General features: G+C 36.6%; 1 protein-coding gene and 1 pseudogene across 3 annotated transcripts in view; both read left to right on the top strand.

Moving 5' to 3' along the window:
• Positions 1 to 20,211, top strand: part of GCSAML (germinal center associated signaling and motility like) — a 62,241-nt gene extending 42,030 nt beyond the window's left edge. For all 3 annotated transcript variants that reach the window (XM_042958537.1, XM_007084980.3, XM_007084979.3), the window contains 2 exons: positions 18,746 to 18,774; positions 19,649 to 20,211. In XM_042958537.1, the coding sequence (XP_042814471.1) occupies positions 18,746 to 18,774; positions 19,649 to 19,891 (272 nt within the window). In that variant the 3' untranslated portion in view covers positions 19,892 to 20,211. The remainder of the gene's footprint in view (positions 1 to 18,745; positions 18,775 to 19,648) is intronic.
• LOC107179913 lies at positions 16,445 to 17,339 on the top strand (annotated as a pseudogene).
• Positions 20,212 to 20,543: the final 332 nt, after the last annotated feature.

Raw genomic sequence — 20,543 nt, 5'->3', positions numbered from 1 at the left:
CTGGTGTCCTTCAGTAATCCAGCCTTGGATTTTTTTCTACTTTCATGAAGATTTGTGTCTGATTAATCTTTCTTCTTGTAGTCTTTGGTAGAATTTTCTGGTGAAGCTATCTAGGGCGATAACATTTATTTAAAAACTTCTTTGCGTACAGATAAAAATGCTTCTGTGATTACAGACTATTCTTATTTTTTGTTACATCTTGTCAGCCTTACAAGTTCCATTTCTCATTAAATTGGTCTCTTTCAATTAAAATTTTAAAGTCTTAAATCTTACAATTGTTATTATATCTCTGTATGTATTTAATGTTTACTGGGTCTATAGTGGTGCTTCTTGCTCATTTCTAATGTTTCCGTGTGTGGATGCATGTGTGTGTGCTTTCCATCTGTTTTTTAATTAATCAGTTTTGCTAGTGCTCATTCATTTCATTAATAGTTTTATGAAATCAAATTTTGTATTAGTCCTCTACCACAGGAGAATCTCTTTCTGGGTCCAATTTAAAGTGGTATATGGCTTACTCAAAATCAAAGAGACTCACAAAATACTGTGCTGTTTTGACAGCAAACAGATGCAAAATGATTTGGATGGGTTTACCCTGAAATAATTCAGAAAATTCACTGAGATGCTGGCTCTTTCATTTTCCTTAGACATGCATTTAAAGTAACCTAGGGTACCTGACCCTTTCTGTTCACCTACACTTAGCTTTATGTTCTCCATGTAGTAGACCAATATTATGTCCTGTGGATATATGAAATGATCAATATTTCTGCAAAGCATATTTTCACCAAAAGACAGAAATTGATAGAGCCCGGAAGTACACTAATGTAGCTGTGCTGATGTCCCTCCACGTAAAATAAAATGCATGTTAGATGTCTGTCATTGTATTACTTTACTCAAGTAAACAGACCTCAATTGAAGTAGTAAATGTGATTGAACTTGCCATTTCATTGAATTTGTGAAAATGTCCAAAAAGGGAAATTAAATGGGGAAGTTGGGGATTTATGAGTGTACTTTTGATGAGCACCTCTTGCATGGAATTGTTGATTCACTGTATTGTACACCTGCAACTAATATTACACTGTATGTTAACTACCTGGAAATTAAATAAAAACTTAAAAAAAAATCACCACCTTTATATCTTTTCCTGATTTCCTTAGGGAAGATACACTGCTGTTGATTAGTTTGTTTACATTCCATTTGGACCAGGTCACCGGAGAACAGGAGAAACAATGTGATGCTGCTGCCCATTGTTAACATAACTATTTTACCTATGTTTTCATGGTGTGGCGAAATTCACAGGATGTGTTTATGAATCCTTTCCACTCATTCTGAAACAAGTACAGGGAAGAAAATATTTTCTCCTTTACTCTGACTAGTGGGCTAAGGTACGAAGGAGATCCTTTCAAAGCAATTTCATTCGGCCTTTTGACCAAATTTATTTGGTCTTGAATTACAAATGATTGTCTCATGATCTCTGTTTATGTGCTTCAGAAGCAATAAGTTTATAGCTCAATCTTTATACTCCTCATTCTTTCCATAATGGCCTGTTGAAGTGTTTATGCTGGCCTTTTCCACTTGGGGAACTGCAAGTTAACTTTAAGAAACTCTTTGCTGTGCGTGCTGTGGACCACTTGTGTCTCATATTTCAATACCATTGTTATCCTCTCTACTTCCAAACAAAACCAGGTGATAAAACTAAAACCAGGTTTTCATATTTTGGAGAGTTTGTTACCTTCAATCATTCATGGAACCAACTTTTGCGGTTCGGTCATAAATATTGGGTTGAACTGCAGAAAAGACATTGCAGTTCACTAACATCTCACAAATAATAGGACTACCAGACTTCCTAAAAAAGAAACAAACAGCGAGTTAATTTTGTGTTTCAGAAAGCAATATAATGCTCATGGTATAAGGGACTTGGGAAAAAGATTTTTTTTGTGCTATTTTATGAAATGTGGGGGATGGATGAGCAGGTTACATTAATATATTTTCTTTAAGGGGCTCCTGGGTGGCTCAGTCAGTTAAACATCCGACTTCGGCACAGGTCATGATCTCACAGCTTGTGAGTTGGAGCCCCATGTCGGGCTCTGTGTTGACAGCTCAGAAACTGGAGCCTGCTTTGGATTCTGTGTCTCCCCCTCTCTCTGCCCCTCCCCTGCTCGTGTTCTGTCTGTCTGTCTCTCTCTCTAAAAAATAAATAAACATTAAATATATATGTATATATTTACTTTAATGTTTATATAGTCCCAAATCTTGAGATATTTTTGTTTTTTTCAATACTAAGGAATACATGTGCGGTAGGCAGAATTAAGGCCCCAAAGATATCCAATTTAAATCTGAATTATTTTTTCTTTAATATGAAAAAAAGGGATTTTTGAGGATATAATTAAGAATCTTAAAATGGGGAGAGTATCCTGGATTTTTTTTCTTTTTAGTTTTTTATTTTAATTCCAGTTAGTTAACATACAATGTAATATTAGTTTCAGGTGTAAAATTTAGTGATTCATCACTTACGTATAACACCCAGTTCTCATTTCAAGTGCCCTCCTTAATAACCATCACCCATAGAACCCATCCTGCTACCCACTTCCCCTCCAGCGACTCTCAATTTGTCCTCTATAGTTAAGAGTCTGTTTGCTGATTTGAATCTTTTTTCCAAAACCCCTACATTCATCATATTTTTTTAATTTCACGTATGAGTGAAATCATATATATACCACATGTTCTTTATCCATTCATCAGTTGATGGACACTTGACTGCTTCCATGTTTTGGCTATTGTAGGTAATATTGCTATAAACATTGGGATGCGTGTATTCATTTGAACTGGTGTTTTTGCAATCTTTGGGTAAATACCCAGTAGTGGGATTGCTGGATCATAGGGTAGTTCTACTTTTAACTTTTTCAGAAACCACCATACAGTTTTCCAGAGTGGCTGTGCCAGTTTGCATTCCCACCAACACTGTAAGAGGGTTCCCCTTTCTCCACAACCTCCCCAACACCTGTTGTTTCTTGTGTTGTTAATTTTAGCTATTCTGACAATGGCAAGGTGGTATCTAATTGGAGTTTTGATTTACATTTCCCTAATGATAAGTCATGATGAGCATCTTTTCATGTGTCTTTTTGGCCATCTGGATGTCTTCTTTGGAGAAATGTCTGTTCATGCCTTCTGCTCATTTTTAATTGGATTATTTGTTTTTTGGGTGCTGAATTTTATAAGTTCATTATATATTTTGGATACTAATCCTTCATTGGTTAAGTCATTTGCAAATATTTTCTCCTATTCCCTAGGATTTTTATGGCTTTTGGTCTCACATTTAGGTCTTTCATCCCCATTTTGAATTTATTTTTGTGTACGGTATAAGAAAGCAGTACAGTTTCTTTTTTTTTTTTTTTAATGTTACTGTCCAGTTTCCCAACACCATTTGTTGAAGATACTGTCTTTTTCTCATTGGATATTATTTCCTGATTTTGTGAAAATAATTGACCACATAATTGTGGACTTATTTCTGGGTTTTCTATTTTGTTCCATTGATCTATGTGTCTATTTTTGTGCCAGTACCATATTGTTTGCATTACTATAGCTCTGTGATATAACTTGAAGTCCAGATTGTGTTGCCTCCAGCTTTGCTTTTCTTTTTCAAAATTGCTGTGGATATTCAGGTTCTTTTATGGCTTCATACAAATTTTAAAATTGTTCATTACAGTTCTGTGAAAAATGTTAGTATTTTGATAAGGATTACCTTGATAGATTGCTTTGGGTAGTATAGACATTTGAACAATATTTGTTCTTCCAATCCACTAGCATAGAATGTCTTTCCATTTCTTTGTGTTCTTTTCAATTTCTTTCACTAGTGTTTTATAGTTTAAGAGTACAGGTCTTTTACCTCTTTGGTTAGGTCTATTCCTAAGTATGTTATTATTTTCAGTGCAATTCTAAATGGGATTGATTCCTTAATTTCTTTTTCTGCAGCTTCATTATTGATTATAGAAATGCAACAGATTTCTGTACAGGGGTTTTGCATCCTGTGACATTACTGAATTTGTTCATCAGTCCTAGCAGTTTTTTGGATGAGCCTTTCAAGTTTTCTATATAGGGCATCATGTCATCTGAAGACAGTGAAAGTTTTTACTTCTTCCTTACTGATCACATGCCATGTATGTATGTATGTATGTATGTATGTCTGATTGTGGTGGCTAGGGCCTCCATTACTATATTGAATAAAAGAGGTGAGAGTGGATATCCTTGTCTTATTCTTGGCCTTAAGGGAAAAGCTCTCGGTTTTCATTCATTACAAATGATGATAGCTGTTGGTTTTTTAAATAAGGCTTTTATTGTGTTGAAGTGTGTTCTTTCTAAAGCTACTTTGTTAATTTTTTTTTTCATGAATGGATGTTGTAGTTTGTCAAATGCTTTCTCTGGATGTATTGAAATTATCATATGGCTGTTATCCTTTCTCTTACCTTTTTCATGTTTTGTTGAAATTGTTTGATACTATGTTGTCAAAGATTTTTGCATCTGTGTTCATCATCAGAGATATTGGCCTGTAGTTTTCTTTTTTTAGTGGAGTCTATCTGGTTTTGCAAGTAGTGTAATTCTAGGTTCATAGAAATTTAGAAGTTTTCATTCCTTTTCTATTTTAGTTTGAGAAGAATAGATACTAACTCTCTTTAAATGTTTGGTAGAAATTGCCTATGAAATCACCTGGCCCTGGACTTTTGTTTGTTGGGAGGTTTTTGATTACTGTTTGAATTACTTTGCTGGTAATTCATCTTTTCAGGTTTACTCTTTCTTTCTGTTTCAATTTTGGTAATTTATATGTTTCTAGGAATTTTTTCCATTTCTACTAGGTTGTCCCGTTTTCTGGCTGATAGTTTTTTATAATATTCTCTTATAATTGTTATTCTGTGATTTTTCTTATTTTTGCTCTCTCATTTGTGATTTTATTTATTTGAGTCCTTTATCTTTTCTTCTGAGTAGTCTGACCACAGGCTTATCAATTTTACTATTTTTTTCTAAGAACAGCTTCTAGTTTCATTGACCTGCTTTTTTCATTGTTTCTGTATCATTTATTTCTGCTCTAATCTTTATTATTTCCTCCTCTTCTGGCTTTAGGTTTCACTTGTTGTTCTTTTTCTAGCTCCTTTGGGTGTAAGATTAGGCTGTTGATTTGAAAATTTTCTTGCTTCTTGAGGTAGATCTGCATTGCTCTAAATTCTCTCTTATGACCACTTTTGCTGTATCCAAAAGGTTTTTGACAGTTGTGCTTTCATTTTCACCCTTTTCCATGTACTTTTTAAAAATTTCTTCTTTGATTTCTTGGTTAATCCATTCATTATTTAGTAGCATATCATTTAACCTCCATATATATGTGTTCTGTCCAGATTTTTTCTTTTGGTTGACTTCTAGTTTCATAGTGTTGTGGTCAGAAAAGTTGCATCGTATGATTTCAATCTTTTTCAATTTGTTGAGGTTTGTTTTTTGGCCTAATATGTGATATATTCTGGAGAATGTCATCTGCACTTGAAAAAAATGTGTATTCTGTTGTTTTAGGATGGAATGTTCTGAATATAACTGTCAAGTCCATCTGTCCAGCGTGCTGTTCAAAACCATTGTTTCTTTGTTGATTTTCATTTAGACAACATGTTCATTGATGCAGTGGGGTGTGAAAGTCCCCTGTTGCTATTGTATTATTATCAATTTATTGTTTTATGTTTCTTATTAACTGTTTTATGGATTTGGGAGCACCTATGCTATGTGCATAAATATTTACAATTGTTAGTTCTTCATGCTAGATTGTCCCTGTTATTATTATATAGTGTCCTTTTTTCTCTTATTACTTATTTTAAAGCTTATTTTGTACAATATAAGTATAGTACTCTAACTTTCTTTTGACATCCATTTGCATAATAGATGTTTCTCCCACTCCCTTTCAATTAGCAAGTATCTTTATTTCTTTTTTTTAATTTTTAAAGAGTTTTATTTATTTTTGAGAGACAAAGAGAGACAGAGCACCAGTAGGGGAGGGGTAGAAAGAGAAGGAGACACAGAATCTGAAGCAGGCTCCAGGCTCTGAGCTATCAGCACAGAGCCCTATGTGGGGCTCAAACCCATGAACCGTGAGATCATGACCTGAGCTAAAGTCAGCTGCTTAACTGACTGAGCCACCCAGGTGCCCCGAATATCTTTAGTTCTCAAATGAGTCTCTTGTAGGCAGTATATAGATGAGTATTGTCTTTTTTTAAAACCCTTTTGGTCTTTTGATTGGACCATTTAGTTCATTTACATTCAATGTGGTTATTGGTAGATACATATTTATTGCCATTTTATTACTTGTTTTGTGGTTGTTTCTGAATATTTTCTTTGTTACATTCTTGTTCTCCTATAGTTTGCTGATTTTCTTTAGTGTTACATTTAAATTTCTTTTTCCTTATTCTTTGTATTTTTTACTAGTTTTTGATTTGTGGTTAATATTAGGTTTGTATACAACAACTTCTGCATGTAGCAGTCTTATTAAGTTGATGGTTATTTAACTTTGGATCCATTCTTCACTCCTCTCCTCTCCACATTTTGGGTATGTGGTGTCATATTTTCATCTGAGACTATCCTGGTTTATCCAGGTGAGGCCAGTGTAAACACAAAGGTCTTTAAATGGTGTAAGAGAGGAACAGCAGAAACAGTGTCAGAATAATGCAGTAGGAGTAAAATTCAAACAGCCAATGCTGGTTTTATATCACAGGCATTGAAAAAAGGGGGCCTATTATCCAAGGACTGAGGCCACCTTCTAGAAGTTAGAAAAGACAAAGAATGTAACTCCCCTAGAGTCTGCACAAATGAGTTCAGCCATATCAATTCCTTGATGTGAGACTCATTTTGTAATTCTGATCTCCAGTATTTTAAGATAATTAACATGTATTGTTTTAACCATCAGGTTTGTGGTAATTGGTTATAGCAGCAAAAGGAGACTAATACAACATGAAACACTGGAGCTAATTTTGCTAATTTTGCCATTGCTGAGATCAATTTCTAGGCATCCATTCTAATTAATGATTAGAAGTGCTTTTAAATCTCTGAGTTGCAGTATTAAGTCCAGACCCTCTGGTAAGTGCACTGATATGAAGACATTCATTTAGTCATATAAAATACATATGCTTTCCTCAAAATCTAGGAATTCATTCAATAACAAAACCATGATGCTGAATTGACACTTTTGTTTTCTTGATTTGGTGTTTTCTTAGCATAATACCTTGCTATTACAATCTACCCCATTTCAAAGACATGTTGGGTCTGATTTTCATTTTGAGGATAAATACATTGAAGTGCTTTTGGTAAGGAATAATTTTTTACTTTTTCTCACAAGATGATGTCTTCAAGGTTTTCAGTATGAAGAACCTCATTATCCAGTAACAGAAGGAGTGCCTCATCTGACAAAAGCCTTGGAGGTTGGGATTCAGGGTAATTGTAGTCATCAGAAATTCTCCCAGATATTATCATTCTGACTTTAAGAGTCATATTCTTTTCTAATCAATACCCTAACTTTAAATAAGAAATCTACTCTGCATCTTAATTCAACTGGCCTTTAGGGCAGTCATGGCATGTTCCATGTTTTTAACCTGAGACTAAATATGCTTGTTCCTGGAAATTTTAACATCTTCAGCACCAATAATGACAACTACTTCACCCAGTAGTCTGATTTTCTCATCCCCTTTATATGGATAGTTGGTTCTTCAAATTTTTGTTAATGGTATAATTGAATTGTATTAAGGCCATGTAATTCCCTCAGTTCATGATAATAAAACAGTATTAAGGTTGATATTTTGTTTAATTAAATAACTGTATATGAATACATTTATAAAGTTTTATATATATATATATACACACATATATATGTATATGTACGTATATACATACATATATGTTATTCCATACATGAAATCAGTGCATTGAACATGACTTTTTATTTATGAAAAATAGTGAGCTATGAGAAATTATTAACATATTGTTGTTTTGCAGAAACTGTTAAATTTATTTAATATATACAAAGATTTTATGGGTCACCATCAAGTCAATTAAGTTGTAAATTTAAGAATTACTCAATATTCCTCTTATAAATTGGGATTTTTTCCATATTTAGTACTCTGTGACTTCCCTCATTCTATATTGCTAATTTAAAAAATACTAGTTGTGGGGAGCAGGAAAATGGCAGTGGGGGAATCTAGTAGGAGGAATCTAGTCTTCCCTCATTCCACAAACATGACTAGATAAGCAAATTATCCTAAATACCCCACAAATGGAGGGCAAGAATGACAGAACAAACTCAACAATGAAAGGGAGAGAAGAAACCACAATGAAGAAGGGAGGAAGTGCAGAAATGTAGTTTAGGGGAGAAAAAGATCACGGGTGCTGTATAAGGGAGGTAGCCATGGTTGCAGAGAAGGATGGGAGAGAGATTAGCAAACAGAGGAATGCACAAGGAGAACATTTCCCCAAAACCATTGGCTTAGAAAATGAGAGCACCTGAATTTTGTGAGTTCTTGCAACCAGTAGGGCCTAAAAGTTGGAATTTTAAATGGCAGCAGGCTGGGCTGACAACCTGGGAGTAGGCAGCATGGAAACAATGATCTGAAGGAGTTGGGGCACACGGGTGGGAGATTATTTGGTCTTCTCAGAATGCATCCCTGAGAGGCAGCTTTCATGGAGACACTTCTCTTGGAACAAAGGATCTGGCCAGTGCCATTTCCATCACCTGCACACCTCAGCATAAGCACAGATCACCTGCAAAAAACAGCATAGTGTAGACACTGGATAATTTGCTTACACCAAGACCAACGGAACTGTGATCTGGTGACCTGCTCTTTTCAGTCACATTTGCCTCACTCCCAGCATGGGACTTCCCCAGAAAACCAGCTAAAACCCCTTCCCACACCATGTTTCCCAAGAAAACAAGAGAGTTCTGCAGGGCCTCACTTCCAGTGGTACTGGTGTCAAGTTTCATTACACAAGCAGATCAAAGCACACCTAGTTAAAACTCACCACATTCTGACTAGGGACAAAATACTGATGACTGCAGGCAAGGAGAGCCTCTACAGATGACTGTCATGAAGGATGGAGCAGCCAGAAGACAAGAGCAGAGCACACACAGCACACACAACACACTCCCTGAGGTGCTAGCCACTACCTAACTTCTTTTTCACAAGGCCATTACTTTCAGGAATAAGAGACATAAGTGGCTTTTCTAACACACAAAAGACGTCAGAGTCTTAGACAAAATGTGAAGACAGAGGAATTTATCCCAAATGAAAGAACGACATAAGGCCTTGGCCAGAGATCTAAGTGAAACGTATATAAGTAACATGCCTGATATAGAATTCAAGGCAATGATCATATAGATACTCACTGGGCTTGAGAAAAGAATAGAAGACAACAGTGAGACCCTTACCACAGGGACAAAACAAAAAACAATAATCAGATATGAAGGATGAAATAAACAAGATTAAAAACGCAGTTGATGCAAGGAGCAGAAGGGTAGAAGAGTCAGAGGAATGAATTAATGGTCTGTGAGACAAAGTAATGGAATGCGATGAAGCTGAACAAAGACAGAAGGAAGAATTATGCAAAAGGAGAATACATTTAGGGAACCCAGTGACTCCATCAAATATAATAACATTCATATCATAGTAGTTCTAAAAGAAGAAAAGAGAGAAAGGGGCATAAAAAATTTACTTGAAGAAATAATGGCTGAAACCTTCCCTCATCTGGGGAAGGAAACAGACATCCAGAGCCAGGAGACACAGAGAACTCCCTTCAAAATCAATAAATGCAAACCAACACCAAGACATTGTAAATACATTTGCAAAATAGAGCAATAAAGAGAAAATCATAAAAGCAGCAAGACAAAAGAAGTTCTTAACTTACATGGAGGGCCATAACGCTAGGTGGAGATTTCTTAACAGAAACTTGGTAGGCCAGAGGGAGTGGCATGCTATATAAAACATGATAAATGGAAAAATCTGCATCCAAGAATACTTTGTCCACCAGGACTGTCTTTCAGAATAGAAGGAGTGATAATGAGTTTACCAGACACAAAAACATGAGAGGAGTTTGTGACCATTGAACCAGCCTTGCAAGAAATATTAAAGAGGACTCTTTTTTTTGTTTTTAAACTGAAATTTTGTTTTTTTTCAATACATGCAGTTTATTGTCAAATTGGTTTCCATACAACACCCAGTGCTCATCCCAAAAGGTGCCCTCCTCAATACCGATCACCCACCCTCCCCTCCCTCCCACCCCCCCATCAACCCTGTTTGTTCTCAGTTTTTAAGAGTCTCTTATGCTTTGGCTGTCTCCCACTCTAACCTCCTTTTTTTCTCTTTCCCTCCCCCATGGGTTTCTGTTAAGTTTCTCAGAATCCACATAAGAGTGAAAACATATGGTATCTGTCTTTCTCTGTATGGCTTATTTCACTTAGCATTACACTTTCCAGTTCCATCCACGTTGCTACAAAGGGCCATATTTCATTCTTTCTCATTGCCACATAGTACTCCATTGTGTATATAAATCACAATTTCTTTATCCATTCATCAGTTGATGGACATTTAGGCTCTTTCCATAATTTGGCTATTGTTGAGAGTGCTGCTATAAACATTGGGTACAAGTGCCCCTATGCATCAGTACTCCTGTATCCCTTGGGTAAATTCCTAGCAGTGCTATTGCTGGGTCATAGGGTAGGTCTATTTTTAATTTTCTGAGGAACCTCCACACTGTTTTCCAGAGTGGCTGCACCAGTTTGCATTCCCAGCAACAGTGCAAGAGGGTTCCCATTTCTCCACATCCTCTCCAGCATCTATAGTCTCCTGATTTGTTCATTTTGGCCACTCTGACTGGCGTGAGGTGATATCTGAGTGTGGTTTTGATTTGTATTTCCCTGATGAGGAGCGACGTTGAGCATCTTTTCATGTGCCTGTTGGCCATCCGGATGTCTTCTTTAGAGAAGTGTCTATTCATGTTTTCTGCCCATTTCTTCACTGGGTTATTTGTTTTTCAGGTGTGGAGTTTGGTGAGCTCTTTATAGATTTTGGATACTAGCCCTTTGTCTGATATGTCATTTGCAAATATCTTTTCCCATTCTGCTGGTTGCCTTTTAGTTTTGTTGGTTGTTTCCTTTGCTGTGCATAAGCTTTTTATCTTCATAAGGTCCTAGTAGTTCATTTTTGCTTTTAATTCCCTTGCCTTTGGGGATGTGTCAAGTAAGAAATTGCTATGGCTGAGGTCAGAGAGGTCTTTTCCTGCTTTCCCCTGTAGGGTTTTGATGGTTTCCTGTCTCACATTCAGGATCTTTATCCATTTTGAGTTTATTTTTGTGAATGGTGTGAGAAAGTGGTCTAGTTTCAACCTTCTGCATGTTGCTGTCCAGTTCTCCCAGCACCATTTGTTAAAGAGACTGTCTTTTTGCCATTGGATGTTCTCACCTGCTTTGTCAAAGATTAGTTGGCCATCCTTTTGTGGGTCTAGTTCTGGGGTTTCTATTCTATTCCATTGGTCTACGTGTCTGTTTTTGTGCTAATACCATGCTGTCTTGATGATGACAGCTTTGTAGTAGAGGCTAAAGTCTGGGATTGTGATGCCTCCTGCTTTGGTCTTCTTCTTCAAAATTACTTTGGCTATTCGGGGCCTTTTGTGGTTCCATATGAATTTTAGGATTTCTTCTTCTAGTTTCGAGAAGAATGCTGGTGCAATTTTGATTGGGATTGCATTGAATGTGTAGATAGCTTTGGGTAGTATTGATATTTTCACAATATTTATTCTTCCAATCCATGAGCATGGAATGTTTTTCCATTTCTTTATATCTTCTTCAACTTCTTTCATAAGCTTTCTATAGTTTTCAGCATACAGATCTTTTACATCTTTTGTTAGATTTATTCCTAGGTATTTTATGCTTCTTGGTGCAATTGTGAATGGGATCAGTTTCTTTATTTGTCTTTCTGTTGCTTCATTATTAGTGTATAAGAATGCAACTGATTTCTGTACATTGATTTTGTATCCTGTGACTTTGCTGAATTCACGTATCAGTTCTAGCAGACTTTTGGTGGAGTCTATTGGATTTTCCATGTATAATATCATGTCATCTGCAAAAAGTGAAAGCTTGACTTCATGCTTGCCAATTTTGATGCCTTTGATTTCCTTTTGTTGTCTGATTGCTGATGCTAGAACTTCCAACACTATGTTAAACAACAGCGGTGAGAGTGAGCATTCCTGTCGTGTTCCTGATCTCAGGGAAAAAGCTCTCAGTTTTTCCCCATTGAGGATGATGTTAGCTGTGGGGTTTTCATAAATGCCTTTTATGATCTCTAAGTATGTTCCTTCTATCCTGAGTTTCTCGAGGGTTTTTATTAAGAAAGGGTGCTATGGGGCGCCTGGGTGGCTCAGTCGGTTGAACGTCCGACTTCGGCTCAGGTCACGATCTCGCGGTCCATGAGTTCGAGCCCCGCGTCAGGTTCTGTGCTGACTGCTCAGAGCCTGGAGCCTGTTTCACATTCTGTGTCTCCCTCTCTCTCTGACCCTCCCCCATTCATGCTCGGTCTCTCTCTGTCTCAAAAATAAATGTTAAAAAAATTTTTTAAAAAAAAAGAAAGGGTGCTGAATTTTGTCAAATTCCTTTTCTGCATCGATTGACAGGATCATATGGTTCTTCTCTTTTCTTTTATTAATGTGATGTATCACGTTGATTGATTTGCGAATGTTGAACCAGCCCTGCATCCCAGGAATGAATCCCACTTGATCATGGTGAATAATTCTTTGTATAAGCTGTTGAATTCGATTTGCTAGTATCTTATGGAGATTTTTTGCATCCATCTTCATCAGGGATATTGGTCAGTAGTTCTCTTTTGTTACTGGGTCTCTGTCTGGTTTAGGAATCAAAGTAATACTGGCTTCATAGAATGAGTCTGGAAGTTTTCCTTCCCTTTCTATTTCTTGGAATAGCTTGAGAAGGATAGGTATTATCTCTGCTTTAAACGTCTGGTAGAACTCCCCTGGGAAGCCATCTGGCCGTGGACTCTTATTTGTTGGGAGATTTTTGATGATTGATTCAATTTCTTCGCTGGTTATGGGTCTGTTCAAGCTTTCTATTTCCTCCTGATTGAGTTTTGGAAGAGTGTGGGTGTTTAGGAATTTGTCCATATCTTCCAGGTTGTCCAGTTTGTTGGCATATAATTTTTCATAGTATTCCTGATAATTGCTTGTATCTCTGAGGGATTGGTTGTAATAATTCTATTTTCATTCATGATTTTATCTATTTGGGTCATCTCCCTTTTCTTTTTGAGAAGCCTGGCTAGAGGGTTAAAAATTTTGTTTATGTTTAAAAAAAAATAACTCTTGGTTTCGTTGATCTGGTCTACAGTTTTTTTTAAATTCGATATTGTTTATTTCTGCTCTGATCTTTCTTATTTCTCTTCTTCTGCTGGGTTTAGGCTGTCTTTGCTCTTCTGCTTCTATTTCCTTTGGGTGTGCTGTTAGATTTTGTATTTTGGATTTTTCTTGTTTCTGGAGATAGGCCTGGATTGCAATGTATTTTCCTCTCAGGACTGCCTTCGCTGCATCCCAAAGCTTTTGGATTGTTGTATTTTCTTTTTCGTTTGTTTGCATACATTTTTTAATTTCTTGTCTAATTGCCTGGTTGACCCACTCATTCTTTAGTAGGGTGTTCTTTAACCTCCATGCTTTTGGAGGTTTTCCAGACTTTTTCCTGTGGTTGATTTCAAGCTTCATAGCATTGTGGTCTGAAAGTATGCATGGTATGATTTCAATTCTTGTAAACTTATGAAGGGCTGTTTTGTGACCCAGTATATGATCTATCTTGGAGAATATTCCATGTGCACTCAAGAAGAAAGTATATTCTGTTGCTTTGGGATGCAGAGTTCTAAATATATCTGTCAAGTCCATCTAATCCAATGTATCATTCAGGGCCCTTGTTTCTTTATTGACCATGTGTCTTGATGATCTATCCATTTCTGTAAATGGGGTGTTCAAGTCCCCTGCAATTACTACATTCTTATCAGTAAGGTTGGTTATGTTCACGAGTAATGTTTTATATACTTGGGGGCTCCTGTATTTGGTGCATAGACATTTATAATTGTTAGCTCTTCCTGATGGATAGACCCTGTGATTATTCTATAATGTCCTTCTTCATCTCTTGTTACAGCCTTTAATTTAAAGTCTAGTTTGTCTGATATAAGTATGGCTACTCCAGCTTTCTTTTGACTTCCAGTAGCATGACAAATAGTTCTCCATCCCCTCACTCTCGATCTGAAGGTGTTCTCAGGTCTAAAATGAGTCTCTTGTAGACAGCAAATAGATGGGTTTTGTTTTTTTATCCATTCTGATACCCTATGTCTTTTGGTTGGCACATTTATCCATTTACATTCAGTGTTATTATAGAAATATATGGGTTTAGGGTCATTGTGATGTCCATAGTTTTCATGCTTGTAGCGATGTCTCTGGTACTTTGTCTCACAGGATCCCCCTTAGGATCTCTTGTAGGGCTGGTTTCGTGGTGACGAATTCCTTCAGTTTTTGTTTGTTTGGGAAGACCTTTATCTCTCCTTCTATTCTAAATGACAGACTTGCTGGATAAAGGATTCTCGGCTGCATATTTTTTCTGTTCATTACATTGAAGATCTCCTGCCATTCCTTTCTGGCCTGCCAAGTTTCAGTAGAGAGATCAGTCACGAGTCTTATAGGTCTCCCTTTATATGTTAGAGCACGTTTATCTCTAGCTGCTTTCAGAATTGTCTCTTTATCCTTGTATTTTGCCAGTTTCACTATGATATGTTGTGCAGAAGATCGATTCAAGTTACGTCTGAAGGCAGTTCTCTGTGCCTCTTGGATTTCAGTGCCTTTTTCCTTCCCCAGATCAGGGAAGTTCTCAGCTATGATTTCTTCAAGTACCCCTTCAGCACCATTCCCTCTCTCTTCCTCCTCTGGAATACCAATTATGCGCAGATTATTTCTCTTTAGTGCATCACTTAGTTATCTAATTTTACCCTCATACTCCTGGATTTTATCTCTCTTTTTCTCAGCTTCTTCTTTTTCCATAATTTTATCTTCTAGTTCACCTATTCTCTCCTCTGCCTCTTCAATCCGAGCCTTGGTTGTCTCCATTTTATTTTGCAGCTCATAAATAGCATTTTTTAGCTCCTCCTGGCTGTTCCTTATTCTCTGGATCTCTGTAGCAATAGATTCTCTGCTGTCCTTTATACTGTTTTCAAGCCCAGTGATTAATTTTATGACTATTATTCTAAATTCACTTTCTGTTATATTGTTTAAATCATTTTTGATCAGTTCGTTACCTGTTGTTGTTTCCTGGACGTTTTTTGAGGGGAATTCTTCAGTTTGGTCATTTTGGATTGTCCCTGGAGTGGTGTGGAACCGACGGGCACTTCCACTGTGCTGTCTTGAATAACTTGCGATGGTGGGCGGGTCCACAGTCAGGCCTGATGTCTGCCCCCAGCCCACTGCTGGGGCCACAGTCAGACTGGTGTGTGCTTTCTCTTCCCCTCTCCTAGAGGCGGGATTCACTGTGGGGTTGTGTGGCCCATCTGGGCTACTTGCACACTGCCAGGCTTGTGGTGCTGGGGATCTGGCTTATTACCTGGGGTGGATCAGCTAGGTGCACAAGCGGGAGGGGCAGGCTCAGCTCGCTTTTCCTTCGGAGATCCGCTTCGGGAGGGGCCTTCTTCTGTGGGCCTCTCATCTGCGCTTGGCTCTGTGGACTCCGTTCTGCTAGTCTTCTGGCAGTTTTCTGGGTTATTTAGGCAGGTGTAAGTGGAATCTAAGTGATCAGCGGGACGCGCAGTGGGCCCAGCGCCCTCCTACGCTGCCATCTTCCCAGCTGCCTCTGAAATTTTGTCCCGCTGAGTCTAAAGAGGACTCTTTAAGTGGAAAGGAGAGATCTCAAGTGACAGTGTAAACACATGAAACAGAAAAGTAGTAAAAATGAATATTTCTATAAAATTTGGTCAAGGAACTCACACTAAAAAAAAAGGTTATAAAATATGATAACATAAAACAGGGGAAGGAAGGGGAAAAATGGGTTGAAACTTGAATGACTATCAACTTAATATAGATTTCAATTTGAAGAAGAGTTTGTATACAAATGTAATAGTAACCATATAGTAAGAACCAGTAGTAAACATGCAAACAATAAAGAGAAAAAATCCAAATATACCATTAAAGAAAATCAGGAAAGCATAGAAAGACAAGCAAGGATCAGAGAAAATCTCCAGAAACAAGGACAAAATAAGTAAAAAAATGGCAATAAATACATATCGATCAATAATTATTTTGAATGTAAATGTACTAAATATTTCACTCAAAACACATAAAGTGTCAGAATGGATTAAAAAAATAAAGACCCATCCCTTTCCATGCTACCCAGGGAGGGATTCATATGATATTGCATTCTAGTCATAACTTAAAGGGAAAAATCCAGAGACTTGATGTCCTGCAAATGAATGAGGAGGATGTCCTCAAATTCCTTGTGGCAGAAACCCATATAGGTAGCACCAACCTTGACTTCCAAATGGAACAGTACATCTACAAAAGAAAAATTAATGGCATCTACGTCAAAGATCTGAAGAGAACCTGAGAGAAGCTTCTGCTGGCAGCTTGTGCCTGTGTTGCCATTGAAAACCTGGCTGATGTCAGTGTTATCCCATCCAGGAGTACTGGCCAGTGAGCTGGGCTGCAGTGTGTTGATGCTACTGGAGCCACACTTATTGCTGGCTATTTCATTTTTGGAAACTTCACTAACTAGATCCAGGAGGTCTTCTGGGAACCAAGACCTCTGATGGCTACTGATCCCAGGGCTGACAACCAGATCTCACAGAGGCATCTTATGTTAACCTGCCTACCATCGCTCTGTGTAACACAGACTCTCCTCTGCACTATGTGGACATTGCCATCTTGTGCAACAATAGGGAGCTCACTAAATGGGTCTGATCTGGTGGATGCTTGCCCAGGAAGTTGTTTGAATGAATGATATAGCCTGTGAACACTTATGGGATATCATACCTGATCTCTACTTCTACAGAGATCCTGAAAAGAAAGAGCACACCTCTGCTGAAAAGACTGTGATCAAGGAGCAATTTCCAGGTGAATGTACTTTTTCACCTCCTGAGTTCACTCATCCTGAAGTCGCAGACTGCCCTGAAGGCATGCAGGTGCCCTCTGCGCCTATTCAGCAGTTCCTTACTGAAGATTGGAGTACTCAGCTTGCCACCGAAAACTAGTCTGCAGATCCCACTGTTCAGGCTGCTGAATGGGTAGGAACAGCCATTGAGTGATTTTAAGTTGCTCTTCCAAAAGACTGAAAGTGAAGGGCTAGAGAAACATTTATCATGCAAATGTATGTCAAAAGAAAGCCAGAGTAGCAATACTTATATTGGACAATTTATACTTTAAAACAAACACTATAACTTTTTGGAGAACCTCCGTACTGTTTTCTACAGTTGCTGCACCAGTTTGCATCCCCACCAACAGTGCAAGAAGGTTCCCCTTTTTCCACATCCTCACCAACACCTGTTGTTTTGTGTGTTGTTAATTTTAGCCATTCTGACAGGTATGAGGTGGTATCAACATGGTTTTAATTTGTATTAACCTGATAATGAGTGATGTTAAGCATATTTTCATGTGTCTGTTGGTCATCTGGATGTCTTCTTTGGAAAAATGTCTATTCAAGTCTTCTGCCCATTTTGTAATTGGATTATGTTTTTTGGGTATTGAGTTTTATAAGTTCTTAATATGTTTTAGGTATAAAACCTTATCAAATATGTCATTTGTAAATATCTTCTATCATTTTGTAGGTTACCTTTTTAGTTTTGTAACCTCTCTGGCATTGTAGCAAGTTCTTTCTAGATATGTCTCCTGAGGCAAGGAAATGAAAAACCAAAATAAACTCTTAAAAATTGACATGAACAAGTGAATATATAAGTATCTAAAAAATGGTACTTGTGAATCTAATCTTAACAACAAAAATACAAACTACTTCATCATTGACAGATATAATTAGCTTGAATATATTTGTATTTAATTTGAAATAGTTAATCTTGTTATTTGAGTATCTATCTCTATGATTGCTTATCTTTAAAAATTATATGGGGTGTCTGGGTGGCTCAGTCGGTTAAGCATCCGACTGTGGCTCAGGTAATTATCTCGCAGTTTGCAAGTTCAAGCCCTACATCAGACTCTGTGCTGACAGCTCAGAGTCTGGAGTCTGCTTCAGATTCTTTGTCTCCTGCTCTCTCTTTGCTCCTCCCCTGCTTGCACTCTGTCTCTCCCTTTCTCAAAAGTTAGTAAACTTTACAAAATTAAAAAAATACATATGATTTCCCTGTGATACTTTAATCAAATTTATATCCTAAATTTCATATATAATTTTTTTTTCTTTGAACTTCCCATACTTTATTTTTATGGCATGTTTGTGGAGAAAATTTTATTACCCAATTCCAAAATCCACATTTATTCAGCAAATATGGTGCATGTCACTTACACAAAAACATAGTATTAATGCTTCCTGAACATATATTCTTTCTTGATCTTGTCATTCAGGTCTGAGAACCTCCATAACAACATGAGATAATGTCACATGATTAGATGATGGGCTTCTTTGCAGTTAGATCACTGTATTGAAAACCTTTTCCCCCTAACTTGTGATAGTCCAAAAATGTCAATTTTTGTTTTTATCCTTTAGGCAAAGAAGTTTTATCTGCCTCTAATCAGGTAATAAAAATATTAACTTGTGTGATAAATGTCAAAATACAGATGACTTCATTTAAGGGTAGCTATAGGTCCTTCTGATAATTTCTGAATGAGCTTGTAAAGCAGTTTATGTTTTAAATAATTTTCCTTATATTTTTAATGCAAAAATTGTAAAATTAAAAAATATATATATTTTAACTGATTTAAATGATTGGCAAGTTTGTTGTTGTCCTTATTGTTGTCCTAATTCTACTGAAGCTTATCATTTTAATTTTCAAAACTACTGTAACAAAAATAAAATTAAGTCAATTTACACTTATAATTTGACCACTAAAAACATTAATTCTTTTCAGCTTTTCATATTGCCTTCTAAAGTTTAAACCCAGGAATTAGCATTTATATTTACAAACATGGTGGACCACATGGTGGTTAATAGACACATAAAGAATGTTTATTCCTTTTAATACTATATCACAAGCATTTTATTGATTTAATTATAATGCAGTATTTTAATGTTTTCCATTTTTTTTCATGGTCTATGCAACAAAAATGTATTTAAGGTCAAAATTTTAATCGTATTTTATCTTATGACACTTTATTTTTTATGTAGTTTGACTACTTATTGACATATAATTATTGCATATATTATGTCTGAATATTTGTGACTTAATGTATATCATTACTTTTTTAAAAAAATATTCAGAAGGATAATAGTATCCTTCTTTTCCCTTTTAATATTTGAAGTGAAATGAAAGCATAATGAGTAGTAGTTTGGATACCTAATGTAAGATCACCATCAGACAAGAAGAAACAAAGGGCAGATGTTGAGCGCAAATTTGATAGATGATCCTGGATCCTTTATTTATTATTATTTTTATTTTTCTGTGCTTGGCAGGAACATGAGAATGGCAGTGGTTCTGAGGAAGTGTGCTACACTGTCATTAGTCACAGTTCCTATCGGAGGCCCTCCCTGAGCTCCAACGATGATGGTTATGAGAATATCGACTCCACCACAAAGACAGTGAAGCCATTTAGAAATGGGCCCGAAACAGAATATGCTCTTCTCAGGATGACTTGTGCTACTAGGCCTTCTTCCTGTACCGCTGACCATGATTATGAACTTGTGCTTCCCCACTAGAAATCTCATGCTTCCACTAAAAAAGATGATACAAACTAGTAGCCTCCAAAGGAGTGTTTCTGCATCTCTGAAACATGACATCTTTGTGGTTTTGGTTAAGCCATATAAATTGACATAAGGTTATAGAGTATTCTACATTTCTTTGTAAGGTTTGAAGACATGGAAATGGTGGAATCTTCCTAGGGCATTGAACATCCCTCAATATATGACCTAACATCCAATTCCAACACTGCTCTACAAATTTCAAATGACAAAATTTCCACTCATAATCTATTTCATTTTTGAGGTATAATCTACTCAATAAACTTTTACAATATAAGACCAGACCATTTGTTAACCTGATTTTTACTTAAATTTTGACTTTTTTCACATATTGGAAGTTTTTGCTTCCAACTGTGACTGAGGTCACAGTTCAAAAATCCATAGGTTTTGATATTGACCTTTCTGAGAGGAGAAGCTGGGAGTCATTATAAAAGAATAAATGTATCAAATTTAGTTGCTTATTGTATTTTCCTCCAATGGTAAATCAAGATTCAAAGATTAGTAAAAAACAAATATAAGGTTTGTGCATATAGCTTTGCTCACAACATACTAATTAATTTAATCTATGACTAGCTACTTCTGCTGAAGGAAGGTGAAGAGTTTTGTCTTA

Source organism: Panthera tigris, chromosome A1 (genome assembly GCF_018350195.1).
Source record: "Panthera tigris isolate Pti1 chromosome A1, P.tigris_Pti1_mat1.1, whole genome shotgun sequence".
NCBI classification, from domain to species: Eukaryota; Metazoa; Chordata; class Mammalia; order Carnivora; family Felidae; genus Panthera; species Panthera tigris.
This window is presented reverse-complemented; position numbering and strand designations above follow the sequence as displayed.